The 27,268-nt window shown below is 48.1% G+C and overlaps 1 protein-coding gene across 2 annotated transcripts; it reads left to right on the top strand.

Moving 5' to 3' along the window:
- Positions 1-1,835: 1,835 nt before the first annotated feature.
- Positions 1,836-24,048, top strand: NDNF (neuron derived neurotrophic factor). Of its 2 annotated transcripts, none has more exons than XM_019006460.2 (4): positions 1,836-2,005; positions 19,824-20,003; positions 21,013-21,137; positions 21,988-24,048. In XM_019006460.2, the coding sequence occupies exons 1-4, from the start codon at positions 1,986-1,988 to the stop codon at positions 23,376-23,378; spliced, it is 1,716 nt and encodes a 571-aa protein (XP_018862005.1). In that variant the 5' UTR covers positions 1,836-1,985; the 3' UTR covers positions 23,379-24,048. The 2 variants fall into 2 exon arrangements, with proteins under 2 accessions (XP_018862005.1, XP_015481197.1); XM_015625711.3 differs by lacking the exon at positions 1,836-2,005 and adding an exon at positions 3,251-3,643.
- Positions 24,049-27,268: the final 3,220 nt, after the last annotated feature.

Genomic DNA, 27,268 nt, shown 5'->3' with positions numbered 1-27,268 from the left:
CTTTCCTGGGCGCTGCCGCTGCTTGGGTTCCACCTGGGCACTCGTGTGTGGCTCCTCTGGGGAAGGCAATGGCAGCTCCCAAACCTGAGGCTTCCAAGATGCCCCTGGAGGCCCCTGCTGTCCTGCCCATCCCTCTTCTGGGAGAGTGTGCTCTGTGTGATGCTGCATAACTAAAACCCATCACAGCCTGGCTTATCAGGCAGCATCGATCGGTAAGGCTGGTTTAGCCCCTCAGTTGATGATGTTAAAAAATAGCAATACCCTCTCCCTAGTAACAAATGCTAATCCATGGGCTACTGATAACGGATCTTCAGACCTGCACCACAATGAGAACCATATAATTGGGCAAAAAGATTGTGTATCCACAAAATTAAGCACACACGCGAGCACTCCCAGTGTCATCTGTCTTCCATACCAAATGCACGGCAGCGCCGGCTGCTAAAACTTGCCATGAATTATTTATATGATGAATTATCCTTCTTTCTCCCCTCCTAGAATATCCAATTGCCCGTTTCCATTTTTGTTTCGGAAAGATTTATTATTCAGGATTTTTTTTTTTCACTGGGTAACTTATTAAACATTTCCTGCTCTTTTTCTCCACCGTACATAACACGCATCTTGTTTCCTGGTAGCACCTATCCATCCGCTCTAACGGGGCCTCCCAGTGTGGGGAAAGTGGGAGGAGTGCAGTTTTTACCCAGACAGTTTACAGCCCTCCTTGGGATCCAATTAGAGATGTTCAAAATTTGAGATATTTATTTGCTCACTGCAATCAAAGCTGTTTCAGCCCCCAAGGAAGTGATCCACAGCTACAGACTGCATGTGGATGAATAATTTGGTTACTCAGTTCCATGGAAGCCTCTGAGAGGGTGGGAGGAGAAGGTGAGTGCCCAGAGAGAAATCATTTAGAGGTTTCCTTCTCTTCTGCCCCTTTAGTTTCTCGGTTTTTCCCCAAAGGCATAAGGAACAGCATTTTACACTTGAGGACTTCTTGCCTTGGGTGTTGTACGTGACCATGCCTGGGACCTGTTCCTGTAAATGATTGTGAACCATTTCTGGTTCCAGGGAGGAATGTTTGAATGCCAATTTTCTGGGAGCTGGGATAGCAGCTGGGACTATCCCAGCTACTATTTAATGGATTTCAAAGGAATCACCTACACGGCAGAATTTTCTGTGTTTGGCTTTCATTGCTTGGTTTCCATTTAGGAGGCTGCCCCAGTATTCCTTTCAGATATTCCCATAGTTTCCAGCATCTAAATCCCAAATCTGCTTCCTCTATCTGCACTGAATGTTTTTGTACCTTGTAAATTTTGGGAGAAGCGAATCTTGTTGTGGAAGTGCTTTACTGTGCCTCTGGCTGGGAGTCTTGCTCTGTGCTGGGCTTTAAATCACGACGGAGATTTACAGCAGTGATAGAGGTGGAACCGCAGGCATCCAAAACAAGAGTGATCTGTGCAGAGGAGCTGGTGTGCACACACCCCTGCAAATAATATCCCAGGGATGTCACATTGCTTCCCCTGGAATCACAGACAGTGATACCCCCTAAGAACAATAGCACTAAAACTGTCCTTGGCTTCAAAATAATCGGTTTGCCTGTGTGTGAAGCGCACGGTCGCCAGAGCTCTTTGGCTGGGTAGCAATATTTTACCTCTAATGACCTCAAACCCGAGCCAGCCGTTTCTGCAGGCTCTACAAAACCCTGTTGTGCCATGAACTGCACCCGGAGGTAGCTGCTGCCTTCACCTGAGCACATCCCTGCCTGCTGGCTCCTGCACGCTCCGAAGGCTTGGGGGGAAGCCCGTCAGAATGTACCAGGTTTTCTTCACTAATTTTGGCTTTCTCATTTAGTCAGCTTCTCTCAGTTTTGGATGATTGAATCTCCGTGTCTTCTGCATCACAAGAGGAACACATGTAGTTGGCTGAGATTTTTCTATTGAGGTGTTGCAGTTGGAAGGAGACAGTCCTCTAGGAAGAGAGAAGTCGGGATGCTGTGTGCAAATACCAGGTATTTTTTGGTTCTCCTTAAACATGCATAAATTAATCTTAAACTCGTGTCTTTCTCCCTTCCCTAAACTCCTACCCTTAAAACCTATTTGAAAACGATGAATAGAGTTGTTAAATATGTAAAAATAGGGATGTGACAACAGAAGGATAACTGGATAGGGGCTCCCACGGGGCTCTTTTCCTTAATCCTGGGTTCCTTTTGGTGAACTTATATTTCTGAGCAGACCCTTGAGCAGAATGCTGGCTGGCTGGACCCTGCTGCTCTGTGAGTTGACAGAGTGGGAGGTAAGTGGCAGTAACTAATGGCAATTAGCAGAGGTCTGGATGGCTGTGTGTCCCTGAAGGCATCAGCTCTTCTGGGGGTTGTGTCTTCACAGAGTGGAGCTGTTTTGTCACCCTACAGAATATGACAATTTGCATCCCTCCGCCGAGGCTTTGCTGTCAGATTTGCTCAGCTGTCTTGCAAGGAGGGGGAAAAAAAAAAAAAAAAGAAAGAAATGTTTATTTAATTTTTGCTCCCCAAATCTGTTGAAATAATAGGGCAGGAATGATTAGCTTCTGGGAATTACCCATCAGCTGCTATCAGTAATAACTTATTTAATGCTTATGTAGCACTTGACGTTTTTATGACTGATGTGCCAGAAGGGAAACAAAAAGAGATGGGTTTGTTTTTCAATGGCAAAGGATAGTTTTTGTCTTTTCGTTGCAGCTCTCAGGTAACAGTAAGAAAATTGTCCCTCGGTCGCCAAACCTGAAAACTGCCTGTGACCAAAACGTGAGGAGGGAGGAGGTGAGAGGCTGAACATGCAGCTTCGAGACCCGTTTGCTCAGTTGCAGGAGTGTTTCATAAATCCCATTTCTCACGCATCCTTGACGGTCTCTCCCGCCTCCATCGCTGTTGGGATGTTCCGCAGCGTTCCCGCAGCCCCGACAGATTCAAGCAGCGGCTGCGTGAAAGGAGAGGAGCGGGAGCGCCGCGTCCCCCGTCCGGGCTTTGCTTTCGGGCAGGATCCAGCCCTCCAAGATGGATGTTGAGTAGGCTCTGGCAGCGCAGCCGGGCGCGGCACAAAGCCGGGCGCTGCCCCTGCGCGGCTCTGCCGGGGGCGGCGGGCCGGGCCGTGCTCCCCGCGGTGCCGCGGGCTCCCCCCGGGCCCGCCCCTGCGGTGGCGGAGCGGTGGCGGTGGCGGGGCGGGGCGGCCGCGCCCGCGGGGCACCCCCTGCCCGCCCGGCCCGGCGGCAGCAGCGAGACGCGCCGGGCGCCGCCGCTCCGCGCCCCCTCCGCCAAACTTTTGCCGGAGCTCGGCCGCCCCGCGGCTCCTCCCGGGAGGCGAAGCCGGAGCCGTGCCCTCGCCCCGGGCGGCGGCGGGTGCCCGGGGGGGGCTCCCGGCTTCTTTCCCCAGCTTTTTATTGTTTTTCCTGGTTGTTTTTTTTTTTTTTTTTTCCTCCCTTCCCCGCGGGGAGGGGTGGGGAAGGGAAGGGGCTATAAAGCGCGAAGGGACGTGCGTGACACAGTCCCCGCTGCAGCCCGTCTCCGCCGGAGCGGGGGGCTAGGTCAACACCCGCCCCCCTAAAAAACAACCCGAGCCTCCCCCGCCGTGGGAGGGACAGCCCGGGACGCGACGGGACCGGACGCCGCAAGGTAAGGCACCGGCAGCGGGGCGAGGAGCGGCGCCGCCCGTGCAGCCCCCTCCGGTTGCCCCGGGGCGGGCGGGGGGCTCGGTGCCCCGAGCCGGCTGCGGGACCCTCGGCCGGAGCGGGGCCGTGGCCGCGGCCACCCTGGCGCCGTCCCTGCAGCCGCGGCTGCGGCGCTGAGCCCGCGTCCCGGCAGCGCTCCGCCGCGGCTTTTGCGGGATGCTGCCGGGAGAAGCCTCGGCGCCCTCTCGGATCCCTCCCTCGCCTTCGAGGTTTGTTTTTCCCTCCCCGTTTTTGCCCTCTCGCAGCCCGCGGCGGCCGGTGCCCCCACAGCCCGTGCGGCTGCCGGCGAGCCCGGCTCGTCCTCCGGCGCTGCCGCGGAGCGGGTCTGTGCCAGGCAGGCGGCGGCTCCGGCTTCGCCAGCATCCTACGTTGTTCTCGGGGAAGAAAAAGTGGCTACCAAAAAAATGCAGACAGAAAACTCTACGGTGGGATGTAAGTGCCGAGGTTTGCTACGCGCAGCCTTGGTTCTGGTTTTATTTCGACAGCGCGGAGACAATGGCTACAAAGCGTTGTTTAATCACTTGCAGATAGAACTTTTATGTATCTAAACCTTCGCAGTTAAAGACTAGCGCAGATTTTTGAAAAGCTGTGATGCTCTGAGCGTCTTTTTTCTGGACGAATTTAACACTTGAGCGCGGTAGCATGCCCTGGTTCCCCGGACGGGTTAGCGTGGTGCCAGGGATGAGCGTGATCCTGTCTGTGCCTCGCTGCCCGGGGCTGCTCTGGAAATCATCCCGGTGGACACCGACGTGGACTAGGCAGCCTCTGCAAGGCTGGTTTCAGACAGCGGGTCGTGAAGCTTGTAGCTTCCCTCGGACTCCCCCCTCCCCACCGAAGGAGCTGGTTAGCATCTAGTTACAGTGTTAATTAGAACAATTAAGCAGTATCGCTGTTCTTGTGGCTCGACTGAGCGGCAGGAGGCGAGCTCAGAGGGGAGGCAAGGTCCCTGCCGTAAATTCGCGGACCTCCCTGTCCTGGCTGTTTGTGAGCAGCCACAGACAGCGGGAGATGTTGAGTGGCACAAGTGTGGCACTGTCTCCGCCGGAGCATCCCGCAGTCCGGCTGCTCCGGCACTGAGCTCGGGCTCCCAGCCTCGATGCACCCATTTCACGCTTGGTGGAGACGGCGGAGTTGTGTCTGTGAAAGTGGAAGGGGCGAGAGCGATGTGAGGGTGAATTCCTCCCTGGGAGGTTGGCGGCGAGTGATTTATGGCATCGGTGACCCTGGGCAGGCTCTGCTGGCTTGGCCATAACCTGGTTTCCATAAAAACAGCGCTTGGGTGTTAGACACCGTCAGCACCCTTGGCTGTGCCATGAGGGAGCAGGGGGGGAAAAAACTTTGTGTTTCTGCTCAGCCTACTTTGAAAATCGCTGAATCTGAGCTATTTTAGGAATGGCATTTCAGATTGCTTCTTGTCAGGAATGCCTCATCCTCCCTGCCACGCTCTCCTACCTCATAGCGAAACACGTACCTGCAGGAGAGCTGCCCAGGTCAGCTTTCTAGTGCCACTACAACTCTCTGAAGTACTCAGAGCAACGTCTAGAATTTAAAACTTGCTGATATTTGAAGCAGGAGAGGACTTTTTAAAGCACTGAGAGATTTTTAGCTTCTAGTTTGAGCATTAGGAGTGTGGTGAGATGTGCAGTAGCACATCACGTGCGGGTACCGTGTGGATGTATCCAGGCTCCTGAGGCTGTGTTTGACCCTGTTGTGAGCAAAGTGATAGCTGTTCCTCGTGGGCTTTCTGTGCCAGCAGCTAAGGAGCCCTTCTTAATTTTGGAAGAGCTTTATAATACGTCTGCAAAATTCCTTGTCACGTTTCCACAATGAGGACTGTGGATGCATCCCACTCTCCTTGTCTCCGTGCGGCCCTGGACAGAAATCCCGTTGATTTCTGTGCTGTGGAGGGTGGGCACCACAGCGCGTCATCGCAGCCCAACCAGTGAAGGGACAAAATATGCATGTCCCACTCCTGAGAGGGGACATGCCAGCCTCTGCCTGCAGCTCCCTGGCACCAGCCACACCTGGCAGGCAGTGGCACACACGTGTGACGTGCTGCTGGCGTCATGGGCCAGCAGGTCACCTCACACCCCAGCTTCCCTGGGGAAGGTCAGGATTTGGTGGTCAGATGAGAGGGAATTTGAGCACTGTGTGGGATGCTGATCACCCCGAGATGACTACGGGCCCCTTTATTTAACTGTGAGAAGTTTGTCACCGAGGTGAGGCAGAGCTGTGTAGGATCGCCCCGCGCGCCTGTGTTCTTGTGGGTGAGCGCTTCGGAAACGCTTGGAGGAAAAAGCTCTGAGGTTTCCCCAATGTTTATAAATACAATCTGGTGCAAACTGTCAAGCAAGCTGTTCAAAATCATGTCACGCCTGTGCTGCCTTCCCAGCTCGGCTTAAATGCCTTCGCCACAGAGCCGGTGTTCATCTGTCCTTTGGAGCTCCTGGCACGCAGCTCCGGCCCATCTGCGGGGCTTTCCCAGCACCTCTTTCCTCCTCCTGCGAGCCAGGCTGGGGATCCTGAGCTGTGTGCAGGAGCAGAAAGGGCATCTTCAAGTCCCCTTTGTCCTGCTTTGAAGGTTTGCTTACCTTAGATGTCCCCTGAAAACGATGGGATAAACCCTTTGCTGGAAGCTCCATCCATGCAGTGGCTTTCTGCTCCATCCCATGCCCTCAATAGGGCTGGATGGAGGCTTTTTGCAGGATGTTTCACTCTGAAGTGTGCCAGGGTCTTCTGCCTTAATATATATATATATATATATAAAAAGATGAGATGTTTATTAAACTCAGGCCCTGCTTTTTCTTGCACGATTTATGTCCCGAGAGGCTGGCGATAAACAGTTTATTAAAAAGAAATCCTGATTTATTTCTGCGAACGGTTACATTTCAAGCTGGTACCAAGTGGTTTCATAGGAGACCACCTTTTATGCTTCCCATGGCAGTTGAAAGGATTGCTAGAAAAACAATCCAGAATCTAAGGAGGTTTGGATAAAGGCAAGCCAGGATTGTACGTCAGGGTATGTGGCGCTTTTATGCAGCGAGGCGGTGGATTTTACCACGGAACATCTGGGCACTGGCTTCAGTTACAGCACAGATTTTAGTGGGATAACAAGTCTTGCTTGGCTTCGCGTTCATTTTGAAGTCACTAAACTTTATACGAATAATAAAACTCTAAGCCCATTACTTCACCGTTTGCAAGGGGCTGTTTCAGTCCCCCTTCGGGCTCTCGCATCTTTCTGGAGCTGGTTTTATTTTGCTGTGCTAAGTGGGTATTTATCTTCTCAGTGCCTGGCTCGCTTTCGAGGGAGGCAGCTTCGCTAATTTGTAGCGATGGCCACTCCGGGGAGGGCGGGCGCGTTTCCACCGCCCCCGCCGAACGCGCACGTTTTCTGCATTAGGGGCAGCCGGGTGAAAGCCGCAGGTTTCTCCTTCACGGCGCTCGAAGGAGATGAGGTTGGTGACCTGGAGGGTGACAGAGCTGCTCTGGGCTACCAGCTCAGCCACTGGTGAGAGTTAAAGTAACGGGGGAGGGGTTGCTTTCTTTTCCTGTTTGATTACAAAAATGCAGAGGAGAAGAGTAGAACGGAGTGAAGGAGGGCAGGGCAGCCTCTTTTATACGAGAAAACAAGTTTGCAGGCCCTTATAGATGGGAATGCCCCAGGCTCAGGGAGGATAACCCCAGCTAGTTAGATCTCAAGGAATACATGTTTGGAATGTAAGTTCCATGTGAGAGCGTACAGACAGGCCCTGAGACCGACGTTTAAGTTGGTCATGGAGCACCCGGTGTGGTACTGAATGCTGGTGAGCTCTGTGTTTTGGTGGCACTGACTGTACGGGCAGGCATAAACCAGAATAAATCAGAATTGCATCCAAGGAAGGAGAACATCCCAGGTAAGACCAGTGAGAAGGGACTTAGGTACTGCTTGAGCTCGGCTAACTCATGAGCGGAGCAGTGAGTGAGCGAGCATCGCTTTGGGGAAAAGGCAGAGTGCAGAAAGTGTCCTGTTTCACATCACGACTGAGATGTATTTCTGTGGCAAAAATCCTCATTAGATCCAACAGGGATAGCTTCTGCCTGAGAAGACGACTGAAATAAGCTTGTGGATGGATGGATGGAAGGAGCTTTGAAGGCTGAGGAGATGTTATGTTTGAAAACTTTAACAAGATATCATCAGAGGAAGTATTTGCCCTTAGATTGGGAAACAGGTCAGGATAATAAATCGTAACTCCAGGAGAAAGTGCTTAAAGCTGGAACTACGTTCAGAGGGGAGAGAAAGAGAGTAAATATTAGAAAGAAGTTTGTTCTTTCAGAATTAATTTTCTCATTTGCTGCCTGCAAGGACACCCACTGAAGAGCAGAAGGATAAATGTTAACACAGAGCTGTAACAGGAACCAGCTGAAAATCTCATGACCTCGTGGATGGCTTTGATTGCTCTGCAGGGAGCACGTCGGTCATGTGGGACATGTCAGAAACAGGCAGTGTCATGTCACCTCATGTGTGAGGTAGCTGATAGTCCAACTTCACCAAAAACCTGGTGGGGGGCATTTTACAGGATGGGTTTTAAATGACATTGGAGTTACCGGCAACACGAGCGGCCTGAGAAGCCAGTCCCGCTCCAGGACTGCTTCACCAAACACAAACATGCCTGAGTTACCAGAGGGGTGCAGCAGATCCTGCACAGAGCATCTCGCAGTGGGCTCTGGCCTTCCACCTAGGCAGGTATTTTCAGCATTTCCCACCGATTTCTCAGGCTTCTTCAGGTTTGGCCTGAACTGGGACTGCTCTGGCTTCAGGGTAATTAAGCTCAGCGTTTAGAGAGATGTTTGTTGCTTGTGTGACAGCTGAGATAGGAAGCAGTGGGTACTTGCTGCGAGCACCTGGAAAACAGAAAAGCAAAAGGCAATAATTTATCTCTCCTGCCTCATTCCCTGCTCCAAGGGGCCGGATATGAGTGCCCCTCCGGTGTGACCCTCGCACGCTCCCAAGGTGACACAGCACCGAGGCCGACACTTCCCCTGTGATTTACAGGGGAAAAGCATTGTTTGCCTAATTGAGTCTATTTCTTTTTTTTTTTTCTTCTTCTTCTTCTTTCCTGTATTATTTGAGAAAACACAACTTTGTTGAAACTTTATTAGGGGGTGAGAAAAATGATGCTTTTCATCTTTCTCACCTTCAGCTTGCTCAGTACCAAGACAGGCGGACCAGGCGAGGCGCGGCGGGATCGCGGGTTCCTCACACACATTTTCAGGGATGATTGAACAGGGAAGATGTTTGTACAAAGCAGCCAGAATATCGTGAAGAAGCAAGTTCTCCCTCTCTTTCTCTCTGTCTCTTTGTTTAGGTGCAGCAGATTTACTGTTGATTTGTTTCTAGTCAAACAGTGTAAGTGTGCCTCAGCGTTCTGAAATCCAGAATCCTGATGGAAATTAAGCAGTTTATAGATTTGGATGATGATGGTGTGGGAAAGCCAAGTGTCTTGGAGCTGCCAGCTGGTCTCTGGATGCAAAGGAAAACATCAGTGAGCAGCATTAACAGTTTCTAGTCCCCATTCCTTCCCTTCCTTTGGCTACTAAATCTCTGTTTAATTCCCTGGGGGTTTTCTCTCCTGGGTAAGAATTACTTATTTGAGTGTGATTTGTACGACTAATAGGATCTTATCCTTACTTGGGGAAGACTCCAGGGGCTCTTTCAAACTGATTTTTCAGTAATGAGAAATAATGAATAAAAGTCTAATAGTCCTAGGGGGTATTAAAGTTACAATTTTGCAGGGAAGATTTAATATCAGATGATTAAAACTTTTCTAATCCTGTTATAGTACAATAGTCAGAAAAAAAATAATAAGAGGGAGAATAAGTAGGTTTTAAGACCCTCTCACATCATGTGAACAAGTCTAAATTTAATGTTTGAATTAAGCAGGTATTTTAAAGCAAGAGTCTGAGACATCTCTTGCAAGTGTGTGATAGCAGTGTGGCAGGCTCAGGGAAAGAAACGTGCTGTGTTAATTTATGGAGCACGTTCTAATTCCCACTCAACTAAGAAGAAGCAGTTGCAAGGTGTTTATGAGGAAATCCAGGCAATTACAGCTTAAACTAGAAAATGCAAAATTCATAGACCTCAGCAAGGTGTGTTTCCAGTAGCCCCAAACACTCTCTGGCTCAGCCTGTTGCTCTCAGGTACGTGAGCACTGGGCAGAGCCCAGCAGACCCCAGCTCCTGGCCCTCGGTGAAATGTGTGGGAGCAAAGCGGGACCCGGGGGCATCTTCCCCCACACAGCTCCAGCCCAAGCCTCTGCTGAGATGCTTTGAGGGGACAAAGCCCCAAGGGGCAGACACTGTTTTAGGAATTTACAGCTTTTTGGATTTAACAATGATCAGCAGTGATGCTGGTATTACTCCTTTAGCAGTAACTTTTGCCTAAGAATGTTGTAGCCACTTCCAGTCGCTGGCAAAGGGACGTCCCCAGAAGGCAGCGCCCACACCACAGCTCTCACCATGTCTTACCCTTTGGGAAAAAGAATGCCCTTGGTGTGCATTTCAGTCACCTCTGAATGCAGAAACTCCTCCCTTCTTCTCCCTTCTTTCCTCCTCTGGCGGCCCTGTGGGATGTATGGCTGCCATAAGAGGGCCGGAGGTTTTGGGGCTGTTTGGATGTTCGCTCACCCATGACAGCCTGGCCTCCCCGCCCGCATGGGTTCCCTCCGCTTTTGTTGGCAGCCAGCACATAAAGGGCTAACCTTTCCCCTGCCAGCCTGCACAAATAAACACTGGCCCAGCACTAAAGTGGAGCTGAAACCAACCCTTGCAATAATCTGATTTTTCAGACCCCTTCCCACAGCTCTGCGGGTGACCCTGGCAGGTTTCAACCTCTGGTGCCACATCCCTTTGGAGTACCCATCCCTTTTGCACTTGGGAAAGACTTTCCAGCTCAGAAATGCACAAGTCCACTGCTTAGAAAACACAAAAGTGCTAGAAGGAAGACTGGCAGCTCCCAAATGTGCTCCTGTCCCGCTTTGGTGTGGTGGGCTGGTGGCTGGTGTGCTGTAGTTGGACTTGTGGGGTCTCACAGCCTCTGCAGACAGTTGTGCCTGGGTCAGCTCTGACCAAGGCCATCTCCATGGCTCTGCCTCACTGTCTCCCCATCATTTTGCCTTTTGGAGTGAAATCCTTGCTCTGTGACATGGCTGACATGTGCTGGAGGGGTTGAGTGATGCTGGGGGAAGTTCTCTGGAAGCACCAGGAAGTGTCAGGCACCATTGTGGGGACAGCAGGCAGCTGTGCCGAGAAATTTGGAGCAGCTCATGCCCTCCACTAACAACTTTAACTAATTTATTGAGCTAATATCACTAATTTATCTGTGGAAATCTGTGTCTTTTTCAAAAGCAGGATGCTGGGGGAGTAAATACTAAAATTTAGGCAGTGTGAGCATTCCTGCTCCTTCTCATACCTCCCCCTGAAAAGGGGGAATTTGCTGTGTGTCGCCCAGGAGCGGTGCCGAGGCTGATTGAGCTGGGATGTGGTTCATCCAGGATGAGCCATCCTGTGCTCTCAGCCACTGCAGCCCCTGAGGAACCAGAGCTAAGAAATGGTGTGTGCTGCTTCCTGGGGATGGTGGGGATCAGTGTGGGAGACAATATCCATGCTGGATCTTGGAGTCTTTGCTGCTGTAACTGTGGCTGAGATCTGCCAGCTCTAACACTAAGGGTTCCTGGTAGAAATATGTAAATATCAACAGCTTCAGCACTACATTTGATACTTTCCATTTTCAAACACTTGACAAATGTTTACATATTTTCAGCAGCCTTCTTCCAGCTGGGGAAAATGAGACACAGCATCTGTGAATTACTCTGATATGCAACAAATCATTAGGAGAGAGCACCTTAAGGGTTCATTAAGGACTTGCAGGGCCTAAGGTTTCCTTTCCACACTTCTAAAGCTGAAGGCAGAAAATACTAAAACTAGATACAGTTTTGGATAGTAAGAGCAATCAGAAAGATTTGGATTCTGACTGATAATTCAGGGATTGGAAATTTTGAGGGATCAGTTCTCAATATATATATAAAATAGTATACTACTGTGGTCATAAGTAATATGTACTGGTCTCTGCTCCCAAGTAAGAGAAGTGGAAATGGCCTCAAGCTGTGCCAGAGGAGGTTTAAATGAGATGTTAAAAAGAAACTTCCTCATGGAAAGGGTTGTCAAACATTGGAACAGGCTTTCCTGGGCAGTGGTTGGAGTCAGCATCCCTGGAGATATCTGAAATGTGTGTAGTTGTGGCTCTTGGGGACATGGGTTACCAGTGGCCTGGGCAGTGCTGGGTTAGCAGCTGCACTCAATGGTCTCAGAGGGCTTTTCCAACCTAAACAATTCTCAAATGGGCCAAACTCTGAATTCAGCAGAAGAACTCATCATTCCTTTGGAGTCAGCAGCACTGCAAGACACCATTCTGGTGGCAGCACAGGGATGCAGGCTCTTCCCCAGGCATTGCAGATAAGCAATACTGCTGCTGTTTTACTCTGCTTTTCCAGCTTTCTGGAAAGCTGCTGCTGTTCCTCTCCGCTATGGCAGGTGGGAAACTCTCAGTGGTAACAAGGGCGGTGTGGTAACACGGCAAAGGGGAATTCCTGAGTCGCTGTCGTGGGAAAACTGTGTGTGCAGAGGTAGGGAAGTGAGTGGGAATTGCAATGCCTGTGGGCTGGCTGTGGTTTGTAATCCTGTGTACGTGTGGTGGTGCTCCTGATGCCGAAGGAAACTGCCTGATGGAAGCTGTGGGAATCAGCCCCCCTGCACCTGACAGGTTTTCCAAGCAATATTCCCTTTATTAATCACCAACCAAAAAGTGGAAGGGGAGAAGCACATAAGGAATTCCAGTGTGCTCATGGCACAGCTTTCCACAGAATGGGAGTGCTCTGGTTGTTGCTGGAGCTGCTGGAGCTCTGCTTCACCTGCTCCTGCTCTGGGAGTCACTCTGGAGACCTGCAGCTCCTCAAGTTCTCCCCTGTAGCAAACAACTTGGTGGCCAGGAGCAGCTGCTATGCCAGCAGTATTCCCTAGGAATGGCTCAAGCAACCTTAACTCCTTTGGTAGTTAATGAAGTTCAGGACTTTGGGTTTGTGTTGTAGCACTTTTCCAAGTCCTCCAGCCACGGTGGTTTGAGGATGTGACAGCAGGATGCAGATCCTGGTTGTGTCCCTGCTCTGTATCACGCCCTGACATTTCATCTCAGTCCCTGGAGGATTTTGGCGAGGGCACTCGCTCATAATGTCATCCTGAAGTATTCCAGAGGAACAGAGGGAAACTCTGTAGCTGGTGTTGGTTGTAATTTGTAATTGTTCGTGTGTTCCTCCCCGCTAATCCCCTTGCTGAAATTCATTAGCGAGAGCGAGCAACCTACACCCGGCGAGCTGTGCTGAAGGCAGAATGACTTGGCCGAGGAAAGTAGCTATTGTTTTATGATTAAAGGAAAGGATTATATTGGGATTTCCTTGAACAAGGAAAGTCTCTGCCCTACTTTTATTGCTTGTAACAAGGGGATAATAATTACTTTCCATTATAAAACACCCCCAGCGCTTGCGCTGAAAGATTTGTGGTAGAGCTGCGTGGCATTCAGGGCTGGTTATCTGAAATGGCCTGGAGTTGTGCAAACTGAGATTTCTCTGCCTTATTTCTCCTACTGGGGCTCAGCCCCTGCTGAGACTATGGAAAAAATTCCTCTACTCTGAGTTGGGTCAGACTCTCCAAGTATGATATATTTCTCCCCTGGAGGAGCTGGTACCACTCACCTATCCCACGCCGCCTGCCCTCTCCAGGAGTGACATCCAGCCACTTGGAGGCTTTGTACGGGCTTGGGAGGGTGAGCAGGGACAGCAGCAGGGATCCAGGAGTGGCCAGGGGAGGTAACATCTGTCCTGGGAAGAGGGCTGTGCCAGCTGGCTGCCGCCCCTGCTCCAGAACATCCCTGCTTCCCGTGCTGCTGCCACCCCCTTGCAGGGAGAGGCACGGAACAACCGAGCATTGTAACAGGGGCCGCGCTGTTTGTTTGGGTTTGACACTTGGCGCTGAGTCTGGTGGGCAGAGGTGGCTGGGAGAGAGAGAGAAGCGCTGGTATGTGGTCTCTGATGGAAAAAAGGAAAACTATGAGGCATTTCCTCGAGCGTCCCAAATGGCATCTCCTGGCTCAGCTGGTTTTTGAAGCGTCCAGCTGCCACCAGCTCCAGGGTGACGATTTTTGATGTGATTGGGGTTGAATCTGTTTCCACTAAAAGTGGAAAAATAAATAAATCTCAGTTTAGAAACAAAATAGCCCATGTAAAATTTGATTTTTTGATACCGTATCTCCCCGGGTATAATTGCTTTTCAACATGTCTAATTTGAGACAGCTCTGCATTTTCTAATGATGCCCCTTTGGAGTTCACCTCTCCCCTAAGCTGTAGCTCACTGCCACTGTTGTCCATCAAGATTTGGTAGAAATGTACCCTTATTTCTTCATACCTTCCTATTTTTACGTGGCTGTATTTTTTTCCTCTGGAATGCTACAGTGATTTGCTTGGCTAAAACAATATTCCCAGTAAAGGAAAATTGTGGCTTGAACTGGAATTGCCAAGAGGTGCTTGGATAATCCACAGATTATTGACACGGTGGACCCTCCATGTTTCAAAGGCACCGTTATAGTCCATCGTGTCCCCAGTACTTAGGGAGCTTTAATCCATGGATTACAGGTCCCTGAGAGCTCCTGCCCGCCCAGTTACAGCTGGTCCTGCCAGTGGGAGCTGCCATGTCAAGCTGGCTGTGGCACTACACAAAAAATTGGTCTTTAAAATCCAAGGAGACAGTGGTACACCCTTGCATCCCCCCTGTCAGGGCTGCATTCCTTGTCCCAAGCCCCTGGAGAGGTCCCAGAGCCTTGCCTGGCCCATGCTTTTCCCCAGGCACCAGGCAGGACCAGACAACAAGTTTTCAAAAGCGATGCTTTAAAAAAAATAAATAAAAAGGAACCACAAAAAAAGCCCAAATGAAAAGCATGCCAAACGTTTTCCACATCCTTCAGGGAACAGTCAGCATTAAACAGCAGGCCTTCACTTCTCCCCTCTGGTCTCCCCCTAAACAAACAAACTGAGCAGCTCCCAGTAAATGCTTAAATTGCAAAGGAGTTATTTTTTCCTTGTTTGCACATTAAAAATAACTAATTGCGTTGCAATCCAAATTTATAAGCGCTTTTAAAGTCCTCTGTTGCTCAGGTGATAACTGTGTGTGCTGAGGTGCATGTATTTGTGGCATATATCTCTGGAAATGGAGTGTATCATGGAAAAGCTCACAGCCTCTTGACTTCCAGCATTCCTATAATAAGTCAAAGAAGTCACACAGGGCCCTTTTATTTCCAAAGCTGGACTTGAATCACGTCAATAAATCTGCAGACTTACTATGAGATGCAGCATGGGTAATGTAAACAGAAAAAAATAAACCTTACCCCCAGCACACCAGAGTTTAAAAATAGGATGTAAGGAGGAAAAAAAAGTTAAGCATCCATACAATAAAAAGAGAAGAAATGCAACACAAGAGCGCTGTGTCAGGCAGTGCCTTGAAATTATCCTCACTAAATTACAGTTGTGCCCTTCCCACTCTCTGTAATTAACGGGATGGTTTGGTTATTCCAGATGCATTTGCTCCAGGTAAACCCAGATCCTTTTTGTTTTGGTGCTGTAATTCCTTTGCAGGTCTGGGTGACAGTTGAGGAGCAAAGCAAATTACTTCCACAGATGAGGGAAGATGACTGTGAGCAGGTACCAGTGTTGGATTTGGTGAATCCAACACTTTGCTCCCTTTTTCCACAGCATAGATGTGTTCGGTGACATTGAGCCTTCCTGGGAGCACAAAATGAACGCACAGTGAAGCCCAAACAGGAGGACACAATTGCTTGGGATCCCCAACAGCCAAACAAAATGGATTTTTGGCTTGCTGGGTGGGATTTCTGTGGTGGGATATAGGCAGGGAGGCTCTGATCCCTTATAGATGTGTTTCAGTGCTGGAAAAAGAGGTCAGTCAGAAAATACCGTAGGCTTCAGCAGGGAAATCAAAACAGGGGTGATTTCATTTGTCCCCAAGGCCACCAAGGCTTGGCTTGAGGATGTGCCCACCCTGCTGAGCCTGTGGGAAAACCCCATGAGGTGCTCCAGCTAATTTATCCCTCAGCCCAAACCTGAGCCAGCTGCAGATCCCATTATCCTCTCCATTTCTGGTCGTAATTGCAGTTTACCTGGAGATTTGCAGATGGAGTTTGTTACCTGGAGGTCTTGAAGGCAGGAGAGAGGGCTGTGTAGGGCTTCTGTAGGTGGGATTTTGGAAAGGTTGGGTAAGGAGATTGATTTTAATAAAAGGAACTAATTGTAATTGTCATAAAACCCGTGACCTGACTTAACAATTATTTTCATGTATGTGCTTATAACTCAAGTTTATAAAATGCCATTTATAAAATGGTTATCTCTGGCAAGGTGGTGAATTTTGAAGTGTTTAAAATCATGTATCTCCCTCTCCAATGTACAGCATGTATTTTTCAACTGTTGATCTTTCTAGGTAAATACAGCTGGGCTCATTAAGCAAACCTCTCCTGAGGTGTGGCTCCTGCTACCGGAGTGTTTGTGTAGCCTGGGAGCTGCTCACCTGGGGACAGCACTGCTGCATTCCAGGTTCAAATCCAAGGAAACCCTGGCCACCTGCCCTGGCATCCCTCACCTGCTCAGGTTCAGTGTCCTGGTGACTGGAAGGCAAAATCGAGTGGCCTTGTCCCCTGGGAGCAGCCCTGCCTGGGAGCAGATGGGACCCTCTGGATGCTCCGTGCTCAGTCTGACTCCCAAGGTCGGTCAGCCAGCAGGACTTTTCCCTCTGGCTGTAAGGCTCAGCTGAAACAGAGTTTGGAGAAGAAGTGAGAGGTAAAGTTGGGCCATTAGAGGGCACTTTTGCAATCCTGGAGAAGGAAAAGGGTGCTTATTATTTCACTTAGGACTGTTTGTTTTGGCACTCTCTTAAATTCAGTGATAAACAGCAGGCAAATCCCTCTAGTCAGCAGGAATATATCAATAAAATATTGACTCAGAGTTTAAAAGAAAAAAAATACCAAGACAAACTTGTAGAAAACAGAATAAAAGACATTTGAGGAGGCGGCACAGCCTAGAGAACAGAAAATCACACAACGTATTTCCTGTAATTTGTGTGGCTTAGCAGCACAGCACTTAGGCCTCAGCTTGTACCTGGCTCCTAAAAACAAATCCAAGACAAGAAAATGGTTTGTTGGGAATTTCTGAGGGCTGGATGGCAGAGCACAAATTCACAGGCTCACATCTAGCAAGTGGATTTTCTGAGGGACACTGTCAAAATCATTGGTGATCTTTCCCAGAAACAAAGATGGGATGTATAAATGGGCTTTTTGCTTTGCTCTTGATGTTTTGCATGAGTGATCTGTGGAGGGTTTAGCTTGAAACCCTGCCAAATTATAATGAGTGCATTGCAAAAACTAAAATCTGTTTATTAACTGCTGTGAAAGGGTGGTGTAACACTGACAGCACAGCTTCCCAAAACTGTGAGCAAGGTTTGGATGCCACTTTGCTGTTGTCCCGCTTTTGGAAGTGCCGTGTGTGAAAACTGTGCCCATTTTAAGCCTCTGAGGTTAAATATGTGAAAATGAAAGCACTCAAAATTCTATTAATTTGTCAAAGAACAGAGATTATGGAAGTTTCCTTTTTCAGTAACAGCTGACAACTTTGCAAGGTATTTCATGTGTGGGACGGGCAGGGATCACAGAACTAAATTTAATTTGTCTTTTTGGAGTTATTTTTAAGCCGAAATGCTTTTACAATTAGATAAAGAAATTGGAGAGAAATCTGTACCTTGTCACTGCTCTGTAGCTGTTAAGGGGGGCAGAAACACTGTTTATGGGAGTTTTTAAAGTGCATTAGCTAGTGAAATTATTGAAGAAGTGAAGCTTAGCCTATAATCAAAATGGTTTATTTTAGTAGAGGTTACATTGCGCTATAACTGACTATGGAAATACACAGGATTGCAATTTCAGGGGGTTCATGTGGAGGACGCTGTCTGCAGAAAGCATCAGAATTTCTTACCTAACCAAATAATCTGCTGTAACTGTTGTGATTAAGTTGGAAGGAATTTCATCCCTGTTGGCCAACAATAATACTCGAAAAATCAATAAACAGTGTGATAGAGCACACGAAACTCATCGTGCTTTGTGTGAGGGGAGCTTTCTGCCAGCTTGGGTGACTCAAGCCAGCAAATATTTTGACTTATGATCTTAGCTCCAAAAGGTCAAATGTCTTTAACTTTGCTGGTAAGTATCAACACTTTGGTCTGAAATTGAGCAGCTATAGCCACTGTCATCAAAAGCTAACCCAGGACCTGGTTGGGATAGATTTTGACAAAGGCTGGGAAAGCTAAATCAGGATTTACCTGTAGGTAGCAATTGCATGTGTTAGGTGAAGCCCTGGACTCCTTTCCCTTCTGTAGGGCAGAGCACTGCAGTAAGCTGGCATTAAACCATCCCAAATGTTTGAGACCTAAAATTGCGTCCTGTGAGGGAGTGCTCAGTGCACATCACTCCTGGCTTGTGGATACTGCTGAGTTTGCCATGTGTTTTCCCTCTCCCATCACCAATTTCAATGGGAAAATAGAAAAGTGAAGGGACTGAGCTGGACAGCAGGAGTTGGAGAAAACAGTAGGAAGGGAGGAGGGAACGAGCTGGTGTCGTTCTGGGGACGAGGAACTGGGGAGAGGAGGAGATGGGACCTTCATGTTGGTGGAAGGAATGATTAAATAACAGTGTCAGAGGCAGAGTAAGCAAAATGAGGGTGAAAATAGCCCTCCCACAGCCTTGCTGGTGTCAGAAACCCTGCTGTGCAGCATGTGGGTGGCTGTGTTTTTGCCATGAGAGCAGGACAGGCAGAAGGGGAGCTGGAGGCAGCAGGGAGAGGGATTTTGGAAGAACAGTTTTAGTATGGCTTGGACTACAGTGTGCCAATTCTCAAGGAGCTTTATGTTTGCTATTTTTACATAAAATACTTGGGGTGGTGGGAAAAAGAACTATCTCAGCAACAGATTTGATCTTAAATGTAAAAGGAAGAGTTTGCTGTAAAGTAGTAGTTACTTCACAGTGCAGTACCCAGAGCAGTGCACGACTGCACACTCAGCCAAGGGACAAGATAAAACTGTTCCTGCCAGCTCAGCTTTTTACCAGGTTTCTCCCCAAAATCAGTGCTAACACAGTTTAGGTAATGGCCTAAATGTGTTTTAGTTTTTGGTTTTTTTTTTTTTTTTCTCTCCTAATTAAAAATGGTTATCCTTTAACAATTTAAACTTGATGCACTTGTACATAAATGGGCTGTTTTCCCTTTCCCCCCCATCCCAGAGCCATTATATATGAGATCATCTACTGTACTTGAAAGGAGATTTCCAGCCTGTCCCACTGTATCTGTTAGGGTAGTCATTTCTGACCTAGTTATAGACATAATAATGAAAGGCTGAGATTATGAATTATTATGCCTAATTTGTAAAGGATTCTCTGCTTTTGTGTTTTGCAATTCCCATCAGGCTTGAGGACTAAGCCCTGCTGAATTGCATGCTAATACCAATGTGCTTTGAATATGTGTGGGTTTGTGTCACATGTTTTCCTAATTCGCTATTTTTGTAAAGAACAATTTCACTGGAAATATTTACTTTCCAGAGGATTGTTGGAAGCCCAACCAAAATCCAGGGGAAGCAAAATCGATGTCCCCTCCGTCTGCTCTGTAGCTCCCAAAGCCAGCGAGCTCCGTTTCTGCTGTGGCAAAACATCAAAGTGTAACTCACCCAAGCATGTGGAAGCCTTTTGCTCTTTGGTAGTGACTCCAATTTGCAAGCAGTCACAGTTCAGGATGGGTAAATCTCGGTGACACCCTTTATCCGAGCGCTGTGACAGTGAGAGCCGAGTCCTGACCGTGAGTTGTCCTGGCCTTTGCGTGGCAGCGAAGGTTCCTGCACAGCACAAAGCTCCCGTGAGATTCTTGTAGGTGTGCCCACGTTCCAGCTCAGACCAGCTGCACGTGGTGCCCCTCCTGAGGTGGCACTCCCTGTCGTTGCTGCAGGATGCTCCTGCTGCTGCTGCTGCTGCTGCTGCCCCTCGGCTCCAGGCCCCAAAAGTTGCCCACCAGGGATGAGGAGCTCTTCCAGATGCAGATCCGGGACAAGGCGTTTTTCCACGACTCGTCAGTCATCCCCGACGGAGCGGAAATCAGCAGCTACCTCTTCCGAGACACCCCCAAAAGGTATTTCTGCCTGGCCCAAGTGAGGAAGCAGAACTTTGAAGACAGCAGCTCTGGTTGCTGGGTGCTTCGAGATAAAAATTGGATCCCAACCAGAAAAATACAAATGCCAGTGTTCTGGTTGGTGAAGTAAATATGTGAGCCTCCATCCTGATCTGGCTTCCCCAGCTGAGGGTCTGCCCAAGTTATTTGATTTCTGGGATAAGCCCAGAGCTCCCTCAGACTGCAGAATTTCCCTGAAGTGGGGCCACTGTCCCTGTCCGGAGGCAGTGGGAGCGGGAAGGAAATTAGAAACTACAGGCTTGACCCACCACACTTGTCCCTCTTCACTGTTCCCTCCTGTGCTTTAAAGAAGCAGCGTTAGGCAGCCTGGTCTGCACTCCCCACTTCCCAAACTCCACCCTATGGGTCAGAAAATACTGAGGGTTAGGCTGGGGGAGAACCTGAGGCTCCAGAGAGTTCAGGGAAGAGCTGCATTGCCTCATATCACACACCTCCTCCAGCCTTCATTACTGAGGAACATTTTACAGTAGGTGATGTGTGGTGCCTGGAGGGCTGTGGGAGGGCAGCTGGATGCATGTGTATCTCCGGGTGCTTGCCTGGATACAATGTAAAATGTGTGTCCTGCTTGGAAGAGCACATTCCAGGAGAGATCCCCCTTTCCCTCATTTCTATCTCTGTGATTATTTGTATCTAGGTAGTATAGGGTAAGTAAAGCTGCTGGAGGGGAGGGCAGGAGGCCAGAAACCCCTCTGCTCTGCCTTGACACATAAATGTGAACTCTCCTCCCTAGCTCTGCCCTCCATTTCCATTTCCATTTCCATTTCCATTTCCATTTCCATTTCCGTTTCCATTTCCATTTCCATTTCCATTTCCATTCTCCCTCTGCCTGCTGGTAACACTTTTGACTCTGTGGCCCCACCAAGACCATCCCTGATGGTGCCAAGTCAGTCCCTGCCAGCTGACTGCCATCAGGGGTTCCTGACACGTGGGTCTGTTAACCCCCCTCTAGGTATTTCTTCGTGGTTGAAGAGGACAACACTCCCTTAGCAGTGACAGTGACACCGTGTGATGCCCCTCTGGAGTGGAAACTGAGTGTGCAGGAGCTCCCAGAGGAAGCCAGCGGGGAAGGATCAGGTAACAAACCATCAGAGACTTCCCCTGTCCCCTTCCCTGCTTTTCTCCTGGATTTTGGGTTCCTCAAACACTGAGTCTTGCAGCAGGGCTCTCTTTATCATCTCCTGCTGTTTCTGTCTACCAGGGCAGGAGACTGACAACAGGCAGCAACATGAAAAGGAAAAGGACTACAAAGTAAAAGCTGAGGTTATAGTCACAGGGGTCTGGATGCTGCCAGAGCAAACTGTGTTAGCCCAGAGCCACTCAGTTGGATGGGGGCTTTGCTGTGAGGTGTTGACACAAGATAAGAACTGGAGAGATGGGGCTGGCACTGCAGCAGGACTGAGCTCACCCCTTGGAGGGCTCACCCCCTGACACGGAGCTGTGCAGCTGCTGCTCAGGACAGAAAAGGGCTGCCAGAGCCTCTGACACGTGTGCTGAGCTGTCACACACCACATGGTATGGCCACTGGTCCCCACCGTGTTTAGCAACAAAATTTTAGTGTGACTCAGATGGCCAAAGCCAAGGGTCCACATCCAGGTGGAACAGGCAGGTGAGTGAGTTTCCCCTGGGGAAAACTGCATGGCAACTCCCAGTGTGATGCCTGACACTCCAGTGGAAGGTGTTAGCTACCACTCATGAAACTCCATTAATGCTGTTCAGGTGGAATTTCTGTTGTTTTTGGGTTTAACCCGAGTGCCAAACCAATTTTCCACTCTGATTTGACACAATTGTTGATCAATTACATCTTCCTCAGAGGACAAAACCTTCCATCTCACATTTGTATTTTATCAATGTGCCTGTTAGAGCTCTGTTTCCTCACATTTGCAGAGTGTGGCTGTACAAATGTTTCCTTTTGCTCATATTCCAGGTGACCCAGAGCCCCTTGAACAACAGAAACAGCAGATTACCAACGAGGAAGGCACGGAGCTCTTCTCCTACAAAGGCAACGATGTGGAGTACTTTGTGTCCTCCAGTTCCCCCTCTGGGCTGTACCAGCTGGATCTGCTGTCCACAGAGAAAGACACCCATTTTAAAGTGTATGCAACCACCACTCCGGAGTCAGACCAGCCTTATCCCGAGCTACCTTACGATCCCAGAGTGGATGTCACCTCTCTGGGACGCACAACGGTGACGCTGGCATGGAAACCGAGCCCCACGGCCTCCTTGCTGAGACAGCCCATCCAGTACTGCATAGTCATCAACAAAGAGCACAACTTCAAAAGCCTCTGTGCTGTCGAAGCCAAGCTCAGCTCTGACGATGCCTTCATGATGGCTCCAAAGCCAGGCCTGGATTTCAGTCCCTTTGACTTTGCCCATTTCGGCTTCCCTGCAGACAGCAACTCTGGCAAAGAACGTGGTTTCCTAAAATCGTCCAAGTTTGGGCGGCAAACATCCCCAAAGCCTAGAGTTGACCTGCATAGAGTCTGCATTGGGAACAAGAACATCTTCACCGTGTCTGACCTGAAGCCAGACACCCAGTACTACTTCGACATGTTTGCAGTCAACACCAACACCAACATGAGCACCGCCTACGTCGGCACCTTTGCCAGGACCAAGGAGGAGGCGAAGCAGAAGACAATCGAGCTGAAGGATGGCAAAGTTACAGATGTGTTCATCAAAAGAAAGGGAGTCAAATTTCTACGTTTTGCCCCTGTTTCATCCCACCAAAAAGTCACTTTTTCCATTCACTCCTGCCTGGATGCTGTTCAGATCCAAGTTAGGAGGGATGGAAAACTTCTCTTGTCTCAAAGCGTGGAGGGCGTGCGGCAGTTCCAGCTCCGGGGGAAAGCAAAAGCTAAATACCTTATCAGGCTGAAGGGCAGCAAGAAAGGCGCTTCCATGCTGAAGATCCTGGCCACAACAAGGCCTAACAAGCAGTCATTCCCTTCCCTTCCCGAAGATACGCGGATCAAAGCCTTCGACAAGCTCCGCACGTGTTCCTCGGTCACGGTGGCGTGGCTGGGCACGCAGGAGAGGAACAAATTCTGCATCTACAAGAGGGAAGTGGATGACAATTACAACGAAGAGCAGAAGAAAAGAGAGCAGAACCAGTGCTTGGGTCCAGACACGAGGAAGAAGTCGGAAAAGGTTCTCTGTAAATACTTCCACAGCCAGAACATCCAGAAGGCAGTGACCACAGAGACAATCAGAGGCCTGCAGCCTGGCAAGTCCTACCTGCTGGATGTTTACGTGATAGGGCACGGCGGGCACTCGGTGAAATACCAGAGCAAACTGGTGAAAACAAGGAAGTTCTGTTAGTGCCCCTGGACAGAGGAACACAGGGAACTCTGGACTGAGCGCTATCCTGCTTCCGAGTATAGGGATTGACTACTTGCACAGCTGAGAAGTTGTGACCTGTATTTGTACTGTGTAGAAAAGATATCAACTTGTATATTTATGTTTACATAAGTCGTTGTCTGGAGGAGCTGAGGCTGGTGCTGCCCGGTAGCAGCTGGCAGCGGTGTTACCACGAGTCCAGTGACCCACGTGTGATGCTCAGTAGGTGTCCAAGGCAGCAGAAAACCTCGGAGGAACTGGCACGCCTTTGCTTCCATATTGCATGAACTGCTTCTAAATTATTTTATACTTTTAAGAGGCTGAGGTACATCATTTGTCCACCTTGTTACTCACACACACAACTCACAGACATATGCCCCTTCTCTCAGTGTAGATGGTAGGGTTTCTGTAAATTATTTTATAGAGTCTTGTTTTAAATGTTTATGTTTCTATGATTGTAAACTATTAAAATCTCCCCCCAATAAAATACAGATCTAAACTAAGTATTAACTGGGCTGCACATGAAGCAGTTTCATTGCTAATGTAAATTCTTACCTAGCTGATTTTCTTGTTTAAATACTGTATGTATTTCATGTACAAAGTTGCCATAACGTTATATTCCTGTACATAAAATTAAAAATATTAGATTATATATTGTTGACTTTTTGTTGGGATTTTTTTGACATTCTAAGTGGGCAGGCAGACGTGGGGATGAGAGAGACATGCTGAAACTTGAACTGAATTCAGTTTTCCTGTTTCATTGTGGCTTGGAGCCTGAGTTAGAGAGGCCATGGGAGTCTTTTGTACGGTCTTTTGTTATTTTTTGTCAGATTGTCATTGGAAGCATTTGCTTTCTGGGTGCTGCTGGGTCTGACCACAACAGTAATAAGCTGAAAAGATTGTATTTTTTCCACTGACAAGAATGGAAGTGCTACCAAGACCCAGGATAGTTTCATTTAATTTGCAGCTATTTCCATGGTGTAGATTTCTTTAAGATAGTGTATTTCTAGATATCATATTTTCTAAATTGTCTTCTTTGTTTTTCCACATCACCTCCATTGACTCAAGAGCCTGTAGAGAGCTGCTTAATAGAAAACACTCCTCAGAGAAGCAGCTAGACCAGCCCCATTTGAAGCAGTGACAGTAGGAGGGAAAGGGACCAAAATCCATATAAAGGCTGAAAGCAGGTTCCTCTTATGCTGCTGACGGGAAAAACAGAAGTTTTGGTCTTCCTGTCCTTCCCTGCAGAGGTGAGCTCCAGTTTTCCTTGGTCCCACAGTGTTGAGCTCCTCACATTTTCCTTTCTGCTGCCCCCAGCACGTTGCAGGTTGCAGACTGGCGGGTGACAGTAGGGTTTTGTGGCTGCACAAGCTCCTGTGCCATTCCACGTGCCAAATTTGTTGTGATTCTCCCCCCTCAACCCCCAAAAAAACCAGGTACCATATGAAGATTGATCAGAAGACACCTGCTGTGTTTAATGTTACATAACAAATGGAATAATGGGAATTCAGATTTCTCTGGAGATAATTCAGATCTCTCTGATTCCTTAAAGGAAGGCAGAAGCACACACTTGCTGGATTACTGTTCCAGGGTGTCCAGGAGCAGTAGGTGACTCCAGCTGGGAATCCTCGAGAACAGGACACTGGTACCAAGGTTAGATCACTGGTTGCCAGGGAGATACTTTCCCTATATTTCATAGTCTGGAAAGCTACTGAATCCTTCAGCTAAAGACAAATTTTTAAGCATTTCTCTCTTTACTGCTGCTAGTTGTGTGGGGATCAGTACCCCTTCCACTGGCCTAGTATGATGTTTACTTCAAAACACATGTTTTACCACAGTTCCAGCTCTCCTTCTTCCCTTCAGCCAGATTTCTCTGAGTTTGGATACTCACCCAGCTCACTTGGCTTTCCTGCCTGCTAACCTCTTATGTTTGCAGCATGTCACAAAATTAAAAAAACTCCCCAAGATGTGTGCAGCTTCTATTTCTGAGCACACTGATTTCGAAGAAAAATGTCACAAGAGTTGTCTTTATTTCCCACTGGAATTCTTCTCTTCCTGATCAGCCAGATCTGTTTATTCTTCTGGATTAAACTGAGACCATATTAATGCCATATCTACTAATCATCACATTAGTATTCAGGTCTTAATGATCTGAGAGAGGCTGTTCTTTGAAGGATAGAGTCAAAATAAAGGCACTGTTTTATACAGTGCAAATATAAGCTTAACTGAGAGGTGACTGAAGCAGGTGTTAAAATAAAATCGGTCTCACCTGCTGGGAAGGCTCCAGAGTGAGTGTTTGTGAAAGCAGAGAGCCCATGTAAGAAGTCATAGCATGGGCAACATGGAAACAGATATGAAAAGAATTTATAAAGAATGCAATAGATGAATACCTGGTGTATAAGGTCAAAAAACCCCAGAATATCACATACATATATAAATATACATAAAAATATACATGGGGGCTTTTTTTTTAAGCACAAAGCTGGCGAGTTAATTAAAATAGAAAGCTAAGCTGGGAAATAGAAGGTTAGATGGAGTTCAGTATTCATACTGATGGTATGTGTCCCTTTGGGACAGAGTGCCACGCTGGAATTTGCAGCTGAGGAACACGCAGGGCTGTAGGAAAGCAGCAGAGGTGGCTCACAGGGGTGGCAGCACCTCCTGAAGGCACATCTATCGCAGGACTGTAACAGAGAAATTCTCTAGAGATGAGGTTTGTTTCAAAGCTGCTAAAGAGTCACTGAGCCATTGCAAAGCCACAGCAAGATAATCTTCAACACCTTCATCAGTCAAAGGGGGCTTACTTAGTTTTACTCCTTTACTCTCTGGCAAATGTGGCAGCTGCCTTACCATGGGAACTTCAGAGAGCCCAAAATGGTCCATGAGTTACGGAACAAAAGGTTACGATGGTGGCAAAGCTGCAGAATAAATCCATCAGTGATGTACACAAACATTTCAAGAACTCCACTAGTAGCAACAACAGATGGGACTCAGAGCCATATTTCTTTGGGTTCTAAGCAGAAATTTTAGGACTGGTAACATAACAGGGAAAAAGCAAATCCTTATTTTGAACAGCAAGCATTTACCTTAGCACTTGGCAAAAAAATGCAATAGTTGTGGTTGCTCAAAGTCCTTTGACAAGTCAGGGTTTGGGTTACCACGTTTGGATACACTCAGTTATGTGAAAATGCATTTTATTTAATTCAGTACATAAGCCATGCTGGGGGAATGTGCACCAGGAACCCTGAACTTTCCTCTTTCTCTTTGTTTGGAAACCTATCCAGAAACCTTTGTGACAGCAGAGATCAGCCCTCAGTTTTGTGGCAATACGTGAATCTCGTTTGACTGGAATTGTCCCAGATGTGAACAGCACAGCTGGAAACTCATGTTCTCAGTTCTGCATCTGTTCATTGAAATTCCCGATTTTTTTATGTCCTCTTCCATTTGATAATGTTCGCTATTACTTAAAAGGTGTCCTGGCATTCTAGTGATGTTAAGAGGCTAGAGGAATATGATATTTTTATTCTTGACTATTACACACATGTTTTTTTTTTGTCTCTTACTTCTTGCTGCTGGTTTTCTTTCCAACACTTCTGTATAGAAGGTGCAGGAGAATAAGATGCACAGTTTTGCCCAATAAACAAGCTCTGAGCAATTTCTCTTCCTCTTCTGGGAGACAAATAAAACTGATTGTGTTAAAAACCACACGGCTGTGGCATATCAGTAAACTGAAGCCATAGAAATCTGAGGAAAACCTTGCAGAAATGCCTTTCTTTGCTGGTTTTCCCTCTTACATGGACTTTTTTTTTTTTTAAAGGCAATATGGGTGCAAAATAAATCCGCTCCAAAGAAGGCGGCTCTTTCCATCTGCT

The sequence above is a fragment of the Parus major genome, chromosome 4 (genome assembly GCF_001522545.3).
Source record: "Parus major isolate Abel chromosome 4, Parus_major1.1, whole genome shotgun sequence".
Classification (NCBI taxonomy): domain Eukaryota; kingdom Metazoa; phylum Chordata; class Aves; order Passeriformes; family Paridae; genus Parus; species Parus major.
This window is presented reverse-complemented; position numbering and strand designations above follow the sequence as displayed.

What these genes read in the sequence shown, in the direction of transcription:
- NDNF (XM_019006460.2), top strand. Translation starts at nt 1,986, where the DNA reads ATGCTGTGTGCAAATACCAG. An exon ending in ATGCTGTGTGCAAATACCAG is followed by an intron (nt 2,006 to 19,823) that starts GTATTTTTTGGT and finishes TCGTTGCTGCAG; the next exon opens with GATGCTCCTGCTGCTGCTGC. An exon ending in TTCCGAGACACCCCCAAAAG is followed by an intron (nt 20,004 to 21,012) that starts GTATTTCTGCCT and finishes ACCCCCCTCTAG; the next exon opens with GTATTTCTTCGTGGTTGAAG.